The following is a 14,620-nucleotide window of genomic DNA, read 5'->3' on the forward strand; positions in this document are numbered from 1 at the left end:
CCGTCGCTTCAGTATTTAGCTTCCTCTGGGATTATCAGTTAAGTGATAATCTAGTTTTCAAACTATAAGGTTTTCTGTTGGCATAGAAAAGGTCCCCTTTTTCTTCCCTTGCACTAACTTTAAAAATGAGTTGTCATTTGGGAATTGATGAAAGAGAAAATCTATTTTTTATGTTTAGTATATTAATATGAATAGAAAGTGGGATACTGGATTACGAGGGCAATTTAACTTTTTTTTCCCTTGTTTAAGCTGATATCATCTATCCATTTTTTAATTTGCTTTTATTAGAAATAATGTTTGAAGAAAAATCTAGAATATGCTTGGGGTTCATTACCCTCCTCAGTTCGACAAGGCAAAAAAGACAATCAAGCTAATACATACCATTTACTCCCTGGTAGAATTTATACCTTGATTTCTTCCATCTTTTCTCCTCTACTGCCTGGTTCTGTTTTTCCTTTTTAGTCTTAAGCCCCCGGCTTCCTGCTTCAGGTTTTTGTGCTGTATTCTCTAGCCTCAAAATAGAAGTTACACTGATACCCAGGAAGGAACCCAAAAGCCTCCTCACAAGCCCAAGTGGGAGTTCCCTGTTTCAGAAACGTCCATCCACACCTGCCACTCTCCTGCCTTTGTAATCCCTTCCTGTCTGACCAGGGACCTCACTCAACCTTGTTATATCCGATGGAGGGCAAGAGTGGGGATAGGGAGAAGTTATCCACCCCTTTCCAGGCAGCTAGCCACTTTCCCACCCTTTCCATTTATTTTCCTGCTTGTAGGGTGTTCTTAAAAATCTTTTATAAGTGTTGACTTTGTATTACATCTGCAGTTTTTCATTATGCATCTTTCCATTTTCTTTTTTCATCATATGTTCTAGATGTCCACCAGAACCCAACCTCCTAAGGAAGCTGGAGTGACCAGCCGTAGAATGTGAGGCTAGGTTTGTAAGAGCAGCAACAGCTAGACTTTACTGAGAGCCTACTGTGTGCCGAACACTCTGATAGGTACCTAGCATATTAATCTATCCTCATAAGACAGGTGCTATTACCCCCAATTTATAGAAAAAGGAACCCAGACCCAGCTTGTTATTGTCCATGACTTGTAATTTTATCATATTCACTTACTATTTCACTAATTTCTAAATGATTCGTTTTCACTTGGAAAAGTAAGACAGTTTTTCAAGACTTCATTTTAAAGGGAAAGAGATTAATAGTATATGTTCAATCAAAAACGAAAGTCGAAAGTTTCTGTAGTTTTTGAGAATTGGTAACGAATACAAACCAAATTTTCTCTAGTCATATTCCTATTTATTTTCCAAATTTTTTCTTCTGGTTTGTTTTCCTTTCTACAACAATTAATATTTATTGAGGATAGTCCAAGATTATGGCAACAGGTTACAACATTTATTTTCTTAGTAGCATAAATGTTAAAAATAACTAGCTGTCTTTTCCAATTTGAAAAATGTTGACTGAATTATGGTTTATACATTATTCTCAGGATGTAAGACACAGTGAGTATTACATGGTTTTTGTTTTTTAAAGACAAAAATATATAGTTGTTTCAGGGGTCGTCTGGGTTGAGTAAATAAAATATAATTGTAATCAATCATGACAATTTGATTTAATAGTTTTATTTATAGCATATGAAATCCTTTCTCATATATTCACATATGATCCTTACAATCGTGCCTGGTATATAGCAAGAATTTTTTAAATATTTGTCAAATATTGGATGAATATGTAATAACTTTGTGAGATAAGTAGGGGGTATTTATGAATACTTTTACTGAGAAAAACTGAGATTTGGTTTTAATTTTTAGCTCAAAATCATAGGGATATTAAGTCTTTTTTCTGCTACAAATCTAAGGAGAGGGTGCTATTAAATATATATTCAGAGAGATTTACCTTTACCACAGCAAGGAGTTGTTTTTTTTTAAATAAGGCAAAAGAGCTAAAATGTTTTCTGTGCTGGTAACTTCCAGGGTCTAGCCAGTTCTTTATTCCATTAAAGTAGTTCCCGACTCCTCTTAAGCACTCATGAGTGTTACACAGAGCTCTCCTACCTGAATGCTAGGGAAAAGGCCATGCTAGAAAGTAACGCTTTGTGGAGCCCAGAAAGCACTATAAAGGGTAATGTTAGCATTTTATTCCTCCCTCTGGTTTTTTGTTTGTATTTTTGAGTATTTATTTATTTATTTATTTATTTATTTATTTATTTATTTGGTTAAATGCTCTCATTTACCTTTCATTCTATGGTACTGGCAAGAAAGTGCTTATTTTAACTGATTGTATGCTTTAATTTTTAAAAAATCATTTTTATTTGAAAGAAGGAAATTAGTTCCTCCAACAAATATTTATCAATCACTGTGTGCTGGTCACTACTTGAGGTTCTGGGAGTCAGCAGTGAAAAAACAGACAAAATCCTTTATCTTGGAGAAATGACTTTATAATGGGACAGTGACAATAAAGCACAGCAACACAGCAAATAAGTTTTAATATATCAGAAGGTAGTAAGTGTTAGGAATGGGAGAACAGGGTAGGTGCTGAGGCATTTACCATCCCTTGTAGCAAGCTTTTTTTGATAGCCTGTGTAGCACCATCTGACATACTGTATTTACTTGCTTGTTTATTATCTCTCCTCCTTCCTAGCTCCCAGTTGCATATAAACTCCGTGAGGACAAGAATATTTTTTTATCTATTTTGTTCACTGTTGTATTCCCAGGGGACAGAAGGGTAGATGGAATACAGTAGATGCCCAGAAAATAACTGTTGGATGAATGAATTGAGTACATTTTATACAGGGAGGTCAGGTAGGCCTTACTGATGTCTAAGTAAAAATGTGACAAGAAAAGGGTGTATACCATGTGCTTACATTGAAGAACATTGTTCCAGGCAGTAGGGCCAGTGTGGCTGAAGTAGAGTGAACTAAGTGAGAGGAGTAAGAGATGAGATCAGAGAGGTAACGAGGGGCCAGGAGGATCATGGGAGGGCTTTGTATGCCATCCTATGGACTGTGGCCTTGTAAGGACTACGGACGATGAGCTGTTGCAGGGTTTGAATGGAGTGACATCATTCCATGTAGTTGCTCTATTGGAAATAGACTAAAGGAGGGCAAAGGCCGAAGCATGGAAACTCGTTTAGAGACCACTGCAAAATCTAGGCAAGAGATGATAGTGACTCGGGCCAGGGTGGTAGCAATGGAGGTGACGTAAAGTGGTCAGATTCTGGATTTGCATTATTTGGAAGTAAGGCAAACAGGTTTCGCTAATGAGTTGGGTGTGAGAGAAAGAAAGCTCTTTAGTTGCAACATTAAGGATGGAATTAAGTTATAGAAGATACAGGATCAACTGGTCTGAGGGGGAGGAAATAGTGTTCAATTTGGCTGTGTTGTGATGCTTGTCAGGTATCAAGTGGAACCGTCACATAGAGGGTAGGAAGGTTCCAGTCTGTAATACAGATGTGGGAGGTGTGAGCATATAGATGGTACTGAAAGTTTGGATGCTAGATGAAATCCACTAGGGAACAAGTGTAGAAAAAGATCTGGGGACTGAGACTTTGGGTATTTCAGTGTTTAGTGTTCAGAGATAAGAAAAACCAGCAGAGGAGACTGAGAAAGATTGGTAAGTGAGGTTAACAGGGCAAACTGAGCATTCTCTGAAAGCAAGAGTGGGAAAATGTTTCAGTAGGAGGAAGTGATCGCCTCTGTCCTTGCTGATAGATTAGTACTGAGAGGAGGACTGAGAATTACTGGTCTGTCTGAGCAACTTTGAGGTGACCTTGACAGATAGCTTTGCGAAATGGTTGGTGGCAAAAGCTTTGTTGAAATGGGTTCAAGAGAGAAGACAGAAAAGGAATTATAGATAGTACATATAGAAAAATTGATAATACAGGAGAGATGGTGGCATTTTTAAGGACAATGACCTTGAGTAGCAAATTCATAACCAAAATAGCAGAGGAGTTGGGAATATAACGTAATTAAATAACCAATAGACGGGTATAATTATTTAAGCATTTCCTAATCATTTATCACGGGAAGATTTAGACTGGATTGATTTATGATTTTAGTAGCCAACTTGTCAAGCACTGTGGTGTTCACCAGCAGAATAATGGTAGATGGGTAACTAATTTTTCCAGAATTCACTTGGACAGGCATGTAATTAGTAGCAAGGCTTTCTTTTGTAGGGGTAAATGGAAACTCTTTTGTAATTTATGAATATACTTGTTTCTAAAATAAAATTATGAGTACTTTAGATGAAAAATGGATAAGTATTTCCCAGAGGCTGAAGGGAAAAATAATTTTTCCTTTTTCAAAAAAAAAAAAAAAGATTTTTTTTTTTTCCTAGTACTTTTCTGAACTGTATAGTTTGTTATTGGCTTGCTTGATTTTCTATTATTTTTTTAAACTTTTCAGGCTGGAGTGAGACAGCTTTATGTACAGATTGACTTTGCGGCCATGTAATGAATGAAAAGAAATTATGCTTTTTTGGGCACCAACTTTTTCTGGTACTGTACAATCCAAAACATTGTATCTAGCTTTTTGAAACAGAGAAATCATCACTACAACTTCCCAGCATCAAATAGACCAACTAGAGCCAGCTGTTTGCACTCTGCAGGGAGTTCACAGCGAAGAGACCAGAATGAAGACATCTCTTCTGGACTGGTCTTGTCTTTTGTGCTCTTCCCTCCAAACCCGTTTTGATTTCTGAGGTTTCTAGTTTTGTTCCAGGGTGTTGCTTTTTGTTTCTTTCTTTCTTCCTTTTTTTTTTTTTTCATTTCAAATGTCCTCATGTTCACCCCTCATCCTAGCCAGTAAGAAATTCAGATTGTGGGCCTCTAATCATCTGAAGTGTCTTCACTGAAGCTGCTGGAAACCACTGCTTTCATTCCCACAAAACCAGTGTTATTTCAAAAAAAGAAATGGAAATCTGTTTTGTATGTAATGTCACAATTGTTGACGTTCTTCAGTTTAATCATATGTTTGTAAAATTGTTTGTACCTTGCAAACTTATGAATCAAACCATATTGGGTTTTCAAAGTGCCTTTGTCTCAGAAAATGTATTTGCCAGCATAGAAATTTACCATCAAAGTCATATTTTCTTTAATGAATATTCTGTAATCTGTACAAAATAAGACTCTTGTTAGTAATGTATACAGGTTGTCTTTATGTGTACTTCCAGCATAGGTTTAGATATATAAAACTTTTCCTTTTATTACTTTATCTCTTCAAAAAATAAAAGATTTTTTTTTTTTTTTTTTTGCTTTTTAAATCAATTACACATTAACTTATTTTGTGGATTGTTTTCAGAACATTGCAAATGCATCTGTTATACGGGCAGTTGTTTTGACTTACTTAAAACATTCGCTAAATTCCAAATTCCTATGAAAGCTACTGTCTTTGATAAACTTTCCTATATCTATCCTTGCCATTTTTGTGGATTTTATTAATGAAAGGAAAAAGCAATATAAAGACAGAAATGGTTATGACAGTGTCATTTTGCTTTTTCATTCTTCAAATGCCGAGTCATACAATTTTCTTGTGCAAGTGTTGCACAAACATAATTGCTTTCAAGAATCCTAAAGCAGCATTTATTGAGTTTGAACTATTGAAGGTACAGAGCAAACGTGGTAATATAGAACTCTTCCTAACACAGGTGTCTTAGAAGTTAATAAGTTGATTTCTAGGTTCTTGTGTATTTGAAAAATAAAAGTGCAATTTGAGATGACAAGTGCTTGAACAGTCTATTTAAATATTCTGTGTTTTATGAGGAAATATTGATCTAGATAGACGTTTTCCCATTTTATTTCATTTTATTGCAACGTATATTCCCTTGTCACTTAAAAAAAATTGAAATTGTTGGGGGAAGTGAAACCTTGCAGGATGGAACTAATTGTGTAGAATGTAGATCAATAATAAGCACTTTTTCACTGCTGTGGCAGGAATCGCTGTTGATTTTCCCTAAGTTTTAGAGTATCTTTTCCCCTATTTCTGACCCACAATTTATGAACTACTGTATATTGTATTAGGAAAACTAGACTACTTGCTTCATGCTTTTCTAAACTCCTACATATTGACACGAACTGTCAATAGTCTTTTTGCAGATTAAGTAGTATTTTCAAAACATTTTTACTTAGTGCCTGGCAGTTCTAAAGCTAAGAATTCCTGCAGTGGAATGTTTCACTGAAACAATTGTTGAAATGTTTGAAGAGGGAAAGTATAATATAAAAGGAAATGTCCTGTTAATGGTACTGCTTCTTTATTATACGTGTAAGTAGTTATTTGGAAGTTTGCATCCACTGCCAAGCCTGATGGAAGCCTGGGCTGTTCCCTGAATTTGGGCATATGACGGAAAATGACAGATCAAGACGAAGACAGGGATTTGGGATGTGTGCCTTTAAAAACTGATTATGTGCAATTGTATTGATATTTCACATATGGAGATAATATTTGCGCTGGCCTGTAAAATTTACCAGTGCGGTTTGAAGATCCACTTCTGCCTTTCGCTGAGCCCTCCAAGTGAAGTTTTTGTCAGAATATGCATCACTTTAACTATACTCTGAATACACAAATGCATGAGTATGTTTTTGCTTGTTTGTTTGTTTGTTTGTTTGATAAGGTGTTGTCTGTATAGAGCATTGAGTAATAGGAAAGTCTTAATTTTGTACCTGCTACAAGAGATTGCCAGCTCCTATCATTTGGCAGATTGGCAGTAATATTTATGCTTTAATTAAATGTCATTAAACCTGTGTGTGCAGCAGTAAAAAGGTAATGAGAAAAAGCAAATTCTTTTTCACTCTTAGGAACTACTTTGTCTTATCAGTGTTCTTGGCACAGATGTATTTGCTAAAGTAGATAATTTTATTGAGAAATACTACTTGATTCATATTATAAAATTTAGAATAACCTTTGGGGGAAATCTGAGTATCTGAGTATAACATTGCTAATATTTTAAAAACCAAATTATTCTCTGGAGAACAAATTTGTATTGCTCAGGGAAAGTTTACCTTGCCAAGTAAACTTCCCCAAGTAGAAATATACCTACACTAGTTTTGTGGTTTTAAATCTAGATTAGTCAAGATGAAAGACTTAACCTATGTAAGGATGGCCCCCTTATAGTGCTGACTCCTTTGCACCTTGTGAAGGATAGTGTTTAGTTTGTCCGTAGCTCAATGTTCCTCGCGCCATTGTCCCCACGTCGTCGTCCCCACCAGCATATGGAAGTGGTAACATTATTGGCATTGTGATTTCCCTGGTGTCCAGAATGCTTCAGCATTCTTCAGAGCTTACACGTAGATGCCAGTAACCCAAATACTGTGACTTTTGTGCACTTTGTAAAGCAGCCAAATCATTGACTACAAATGCAGTTGGTCAGAGTTCTCTCATGTTTTTACCTACTGTGAGCAAATTTAGAGATTATTAATACGGCAGCATCCTCTTATGTAATGCTGGGATTTAAGAACAAAAATATTGCATTGTTTAACACAGAATTTTAGCTGTAAGGGGACTGTCCTGCAAAGCAGTCTTGTTCTACCTCTCATTTATTACAGATGAGAAAATTGAAGCCCAGAAAAGCTGTCGTTTACTCCAGGTCAGAGATAAGTAGTGGCAAAGCCAAGACTAGAATCCAGGCCTTCTGACTCCAAGTCGAGAGTTCTTTTTATTTTACTGTGCTGCCTCTCCAGTGTAATATTTGCCTTTCTGTGAATGTGATTAAAAAGCATTTGTAAATAAAGGACATCTGACCTCCCTTTTTGGTACATTAACACACTTTATAAATGGAGTTTTATTGTCTTTTCATATCTAATTATGAGGTTTTCAAATATTAGTTCCATAGTATTTATGGAAGATACAATTTTTTTTTACTCTTTTTTACTTTTTTAATCTTGTAAAACCAGTTCCTAATTTTTTACAAAATTGATAACATTTGTGCATTGGATACTTTTAACTTGCGAGTGAATTCATCTGTTAATTTTGCCCAAGGCTTAATCCAGTTTAAGGATTGCTTAGTTATTTTATGAACTCTGGTACTTTTTTAGAAACCAGGCTAATGCACAGGTTATATCATTTCAGTCCTGCTACTTTAGTTTTCAGTCACTGGAGAGCTTTTGAATTTTTAACTCTATTCTCAGAGCCACACAAAATTGGGCATTAAATGTTGTATAGAACAAATCTTTAAATTCAGTAGGGTAACATTTTGAAGTCTTAACAGAATCCCAAATGCTAAACTGCTACTTTTAACTCCTCATAAAAGCATTACCTGGAGAAAGATTTTTTCTTTCTGTCACCATCCTCGAAACAAATTATTTTCCAATTCACAAGAACTTTATCAAAAATGGAAATTCTTTAAAGAACACTGATTAAAAGTTTTATTAATGGAAGAAGATTGTCTTAATACATTATCCCCCAGAAGCCTTAGTGATTCAGGTCTCAGCAATAAAATCAAGACAGACTTTGGTTTATGTTTAACCATTTTCTAATTACAAATTATACAGAAAGAGAGAGTAGGGTTTAATCGTTTTTAAGTGTTTATGTGGTGTGTGTGGTGGCCGTTTTCATGTTACCACATTTGAAATCATCACATTCTATAAAAAAGAATTTTGCATGATTTTATGATCGACAGACAGAGCATTTTCAAATATGTTTTCTGATTCTCCTAAAAACCCTGTGAGGAAGGAATTCTTAACCCCATTTTACAGATGAAGAAGAGCACTGCAAGAGAATTTAAATGACTCCTGGGGGATAGTGGTAAAGCACTGACTCTAAATCCAGAGCTTTTTCTGGACTGCCCTGTTTTATGTGTGTCATTCTACAATGAGTTAAAGACCCAAAAACTTGTAGCAGATCTAAATAGACTCCTATAAAATCAGTGAACAATGACCGTGACAAAATTGACATGGGAACAGTCGATACATGCACACTGTTTATTTAGACTCATTTCCTTTCTGTCCTCTTATGCCGATTTCCTACCTGTGCCATTGAACTTAAACTGCTAAAAAGAGCAACCAGAACTCCTTTAAGCACTTTTAAGACTTAAAAAAAAGGAAAACGTTTCATTGACACTCACAGAGTAGGCAGCTTAAAAGGAGTGACCAGAAGAGAGTCAATGCCAGTGAGTCAAGAGAAACTGAACTGGCAAGAGACGTTAACTTAGTTATTAGGAGATTGTCTTTCAAGAAGTACAATTTTGTACGGCATGAGAGAGACACTGGTTGATTTTATACCACTTTATAGACACCTTTTCAAAAGGAAGAAATCTATTTCATCATTAATAGTAATCTGTTCTTAAAATTAATAATAGTATTTCATTTTGTATTTGTGATTTTGATCATGATGTTGGAAGTCTGTAAAAAAGAATGTCTGATACATCCTATTATCCCAAAACTTAGCATGAATTTACACTTAAATACTCAGTAAATGTTTGGTTTACTAGTGAATAAATAAGGTAGATATTAGTGGATACAACAGTAAGGGTTGGGGACAAAACCAGTAATTCACTGTTTATTACAGAACTCAGCTTTTCTTTGGCTTTTTTGCACAAATACATGACTTTACAGTCACTTGGGCCATTTTCTTTTCAAGTAGCCCAGTGAGCTGCTCATTCATCTTAATACAGAAACAGTGGAAGTACGTATAGAGATGTTATGTTTTGCATGTTGTTGGACCAGACTTTGGCAGAACTGGGACTGGAACCTGGGTCACTTGAGTTTTTCTATTTTGTATAGCCAAATGAGAAAACACATTGTCTTTGTTTTTATGGAAAGTTGCCATATTCACATTACTTTAAGGACCTGTGTATAGCATGTCTTCTATTTCATTTGTCCCAGATGTATTATCCAAAACTTTGAGATATATCTTGAAGGTGTTCCTATAAAAAACACTACATGTATTAAATGATTTAAATATTCCTAGGATAGTTATATTTTCCTCTCCAAATACTAAATTTTACTAGAGCTTCTCTGTTACCTATTTTCATTGCTGCTGCCACTGTAAAACTTCCCCCTTTTGCTAGTGAAAATAAAGCTTTATTTTGAATTTTAGTATTAGAATTTTGTTTATATATCACACATCATGCATCAGTTAAGCTCTGTAAAGATTCCATTTTGAACGAGATGTATCCCTTCCAAGAGTTTGCCAAGTAATGCCACTGCTTCTTCTAACAGCAAATGCAGTGATATTTCTTCCCAAGTGATATTTTGCCCCAGCATTTGTAAGTTTGATCAATATATAGGATGGGCCTTTTATATCAAATACTGTAAATGACAATTTGCCAAATCCTTATTCTCAACACAGCTACAACACTTTACCTCCCTGTCTTTAATGGTTTCTAAACATATGGCAAAGTTTGAATTTGGGTTTGATTCCTTTGGTGAAGATTGTGGCATCAAAACATTTCTAAACAAATGTTTAAAAGAGTACAAAGCTAGGTTGGAATGTCATTTCAAAGACTGCATTGTAATTTGGTTTGCATGTGCTAAAGTGAGCGTATTATGATATTTGCTTAAGTACAACAAATCAGTAATGTATATACTTCACTTTTTGCTACTTGAAGACATTCTTGTATGTATTTTGTTTAACCTCAGATGTACCTAAAAAGAATAAACAATTGTATCAAAATTCTTCCAATAAATTTTCTGTTTCAGAATCTTTACCTGAAGTGTGTCTTGTCAGTTTGGTGAACCTAAAAGAACACTGTGAATCTTACTGGAATAGATTCTAGAGGACTTAAGGAATGAAAGGGAAAGAAGGGCTAGGAAACGGCAAAACCAGTTGGAGAGCGGAGACACTAGGGGACTGAAAATATCTTAACATTGTGAAGATGCTCATTGTGGCTCTTACTCATTTTACCTCATAACCATGTCTCAGTATTTATTTCCAGATATTTCCATTAACCCTAAATTATTGTTCTCTAACCTCATTCTCTGTGGATGATCTCAGCTTCTAGGAAATGAAGACCAAAAGTATCTGACGTGAGCCTCCATTATCCTTCCAATTTTTTTTCCCCTCTAAATCAGAAGCAGTTCTTTTTTGAAATAAGTTTTCTACAAAACCCGAGATCCCATTCATCCTACCTCCTCAAACATATTCTTATCAAAGCAGCCTCTGGTATTAATCTCTGCCGCACAAGTCAGGGCTTTATCCTCTGTGTTCACTGTCACCTATCTGATATGTGCTCTATGTGTGCTTCTACTTTGTAACCATTTCCATAGCTCCTAGTAATGGGGCTTCACTCCTCCCTATTTTGTAGTTAATCAAAGGCCATCGGTCACTGACTTCTTGTCACATCCATGGCAGAACTGCCAGCATCTCAAATTCAATCAACAACAACAAAAATAACATTTATCTCTTCCACTCAAGTCTCTTCTCTACCAACTTCTGTCAAAATTCCTTACATAATTCCTAGAAATCTAAACTTGGCCTTTGCCACCTCCATTTCCCTAGTCCCCTATCACTAAGTCCTTCTGCTCATTCCTCTGAAGTCTGTTACATTCACCTTTGTATCCCCACCGTCTTATTCCAGTACTTCCTTAATGATGCATACAGTCTGAAGAGCCGTCTGGCTTCCCATCCATTCCATGCCCAGCTCTAGCCACTACCACCCCTCCCCCCACAGTAGTTCTGGACTTGGCCAGAAGTACCAGAAATTTCTGCTGAATCAGACTTTTGCCCAGGCCTTTCAAAAACATTTCCCCTACCCTGGCTTCCTGATTACCTTTTGGTGGCCCGTCTGCATACTGGACTTTGACCGGCCATGGTCTCCCTGTCTTTCCTCTGCTCTCTGGAATTTGCCTCTAACCTAATTAAAGTCTACAGTGGCCTATCGACACCCCCTCAGAGCAGCCTCTTCTGTTCACATACAGGTTTAGGCAAGTTATTTACTTCAATATTTCACTACCTGATCTTTCTAATTTTTGTTTCCTTCCCCCAGAAGCTTGCATGTGTTATACTCAAAGTCTACTTTCAGTCCTCCAGCTCAGGAATCTTGAGTGTCCCCTAAACGCTCATCAAATAGAAATAATTCCTCTGAACAACTTTAGAAACACAATATTTTTGCTTGCCTCCTTAGTCAATCTCATTATCCACGATGTGGCAACAGACCAGAGAAACAGCAAAGACAGGGAGAAGTGAGCAGGACCACAACAGATGTAGATACAATGACAGCAATTTCGTACTTTTCATTCTGTATAGAAAAAAGAGAAACAGCACTTTAATGGGACTGGAACACATTCAAACAATCTGTCAGCTAGTCCAGCTCTATTTCCAGGCTTTTTAAAAACAATCCACCATGAAGTTCAGGCTTAACACATGCTACCGACATGTAAATGAACAATTCACCTTTACCTGATGAATTCTTGTAACCAAGAGGAGTAATAATTATAGCAGTAAGATAATACTCAAATGTGTTGACACTGGCATCGTTTAGGCAATCAAAAGGGAGCTGTACTCTGTAAGACAGTCCCTGCTAAAGCCAAAGTGTTTGTATTGTTATTAAGAACAAAATAATACAAAAACAAAAGCACTCCCCAAAGTATTTCCTGAATATAGGCACATAATGGTATTCTAAAAGGGTAGAAGTTAACAGAAAATTCAGATTTGCATCTAAGCATAGGTACAGTTAACTCTGCCATTTGGTTTGGACTTTTGAAAATATTGTAATCACTTCTAAAATTATAAATGAAAAAAGGTCTGATTAGTCATCACTGTTTCCCACCCTGGGCATTAAGGTAGATCAGACTGTTATTCCAGTTTACAAGACAAATTTACTACATTTATAGTTACATTAGTTGGAGCCAAAACTTCCATTGGCTTCCAAAGATTTTCCCAGGTAATCCAGCCCTGGTGGTCAACAGCTCTGGAAAACCGCAAGAGCTACCACTGAGAGAGGGGCATTGTTCTACTTGGGAGAGCTGTGATTGCAAAGGGCAGAGCTAATTCCCCGTGCTTTTTAAACTCTGTCACCTCCCACGGGTCAGGATGTAGGCCCAATAATGAAGGTAGGAGACACAGCACAGAGTAAGTACAAGTTTCCAGCCAGAGGACCAAGAAGAGCCTAAGCAACCAGAAGTACTGAGATTATGGAGAGGGCGCAGCTCAGAAAAGCAGCTTTATATTATGAATCCCAAAGATCACCCTCGTCACTGATGCTTGGATCTCACCCTGCTTAGCATATCGAAAGAACATTTCCCTTCCATCACGGCACTCACACACACCCACACTCACTCCTACCGGGGCAATGCCGACAAGCCAATTAACCTCACGTGCACATCTCTCGGAGGAAATCGGGGGACCTGGAGAAAAACCATGCAGACATGGGGAGAAGATGCAAACTCCACACCGTGGCCCCAGCTGCCAATGGAGCTTTTTTTCTCTTCAACATTGTAACAAAACAGCATTATTCAAGGATCTACTGTACATGTAAATTGCTTGATATCGCTCACATGGCACTAAGGCTCTGTGCTTTTTCCTTCTCGCCATTCTTTTTTTCTTTATTCCTCAGGGTAATTTCTATTCATCTGTCATCTGCACTCTGCTTGCTGTGAAGTCCAACCATTTGAGTTTTTGGGTTGGTTGGTTGGTTTCCATTTCTCTGCTGAGAGCATCCATCTTCATTCATTCCAACCTTTCCTTTTCATCCTTGATTATAGTTCTAATAGCTGCTTTAAAAATCCTGTCTGTCAATCCCAGTATCTGGGTTATGCTAGGATCTCTTTCTACTGTGTGCTTTAAAAACAAACCAAAACAAAAAAAAACATTATTGTCCTATTTCTCTGCAAGCCTCATAATATATTCTAGTCATTGTTGATATGTTAGAGGGACCCATTTTGTTACCATGCTCTGACAAGTGTTCAGCTTTGTTCTAACAGGCAGTTAAATTATTGGCTGATCATCTTGGTTTTTATGGAGACTTGATTTTACGTTATGTTAAAGGTTTTGTCCTTAGTTTTAACAGAAACCCTTAGTCCCAGACATAACGTTTACTAACACATGGCCATTCTAGGGTTTTGATGGAGGGTCTCAGGTGCTTGTCAAGCCTTCTAACTTGTCAGAATTCAAACTTGAAACTCTTGTCTTCTTGCAACAGAGAGCAAGAGTCTCTGCTCAGCTTTTCTAGTTTTTTGGCCATGGCTTTCCAGTAGGTGCCCTGGAGTCTTCTCTGCACGTGCACAGTTCAGGAATTAGCCAAAGACGTAAGAGGAAATTACATGCAGATTGAAAGACTCCTACCTCACTGCCACCCTCATTTCTGGGAATTTCCTTCAATTTAGTTTCTCTAGCAGCCCCTAATTTCTCTAACACCTCAAGCCAGTAAGACTGCACTTCCTGTTGAGTTCCAGCTACTCCTCACCAGACTGGGAAGGCCCTGAGAGGCAAAGCCATGTAAGAACAGTTCTCAGCCTGCTTTTGGTCACTTCCCAGTGCCTTTACACAGTTAGTTATTGTGTGTTGTCCAAAGTTCCTAATTGAGAAGGTTTGTATATTACAAACTATTCCACCATTACCAAACACCAGAAGTCCTTCATTTTATTATAATTTTTAAATGTTTGATTTAACGCCTCAGAAAACAACACAGAACTGTTATCTAAATGTCCTTAGGTCTCTCCCCTTTTGTGTCCAACAGATTGAAAACGGA

General features: G+C 36.8%; 1 protein-coding gene across 1 annotated transcript in view; it reads left to right on the forward strand.

Annotated features, from left to right (window-relative positions):
- SLC30A7 (solute carrier family 30 member 7) overlaps positions 1-10,639 on the forward strand; it is a 64,287-nt gene extending 53,648 nt beyond the window's left edge. Inside the window, exon 11 of the mRNA XM_074318613.1 lies at positions 4,405-10,639. Within this exon, the coding sequence (XP_074174714.1) occupies positions 4,405-4,452 (48 nt within the window). The 3' untranslated portion in view covers positions 4,453-10,639. The remainder of the gene's footprint in view (positions 1-4,404) is intronic.
- The last annotated feature ends 3,981 nt before the right edge of the window (positions 10,640-14,620 follow it).

This window comes from Rhinolophus sinicus, linkage group LG14, assembly GCF_036562045.2.
Source record: "Rhinolophus sinicus isolate RSC01 linkage group LG14, ASM3656204v1, whole genome shotgun sequence".
Classification (NCBI taxonomy): domain Eukaryota; kingdom Metazoa; phylum Chordata; class Mammalia; order Chiroptera; family Rhinolophidae; genus Rhinolophus; species Rhinolophus sinicus.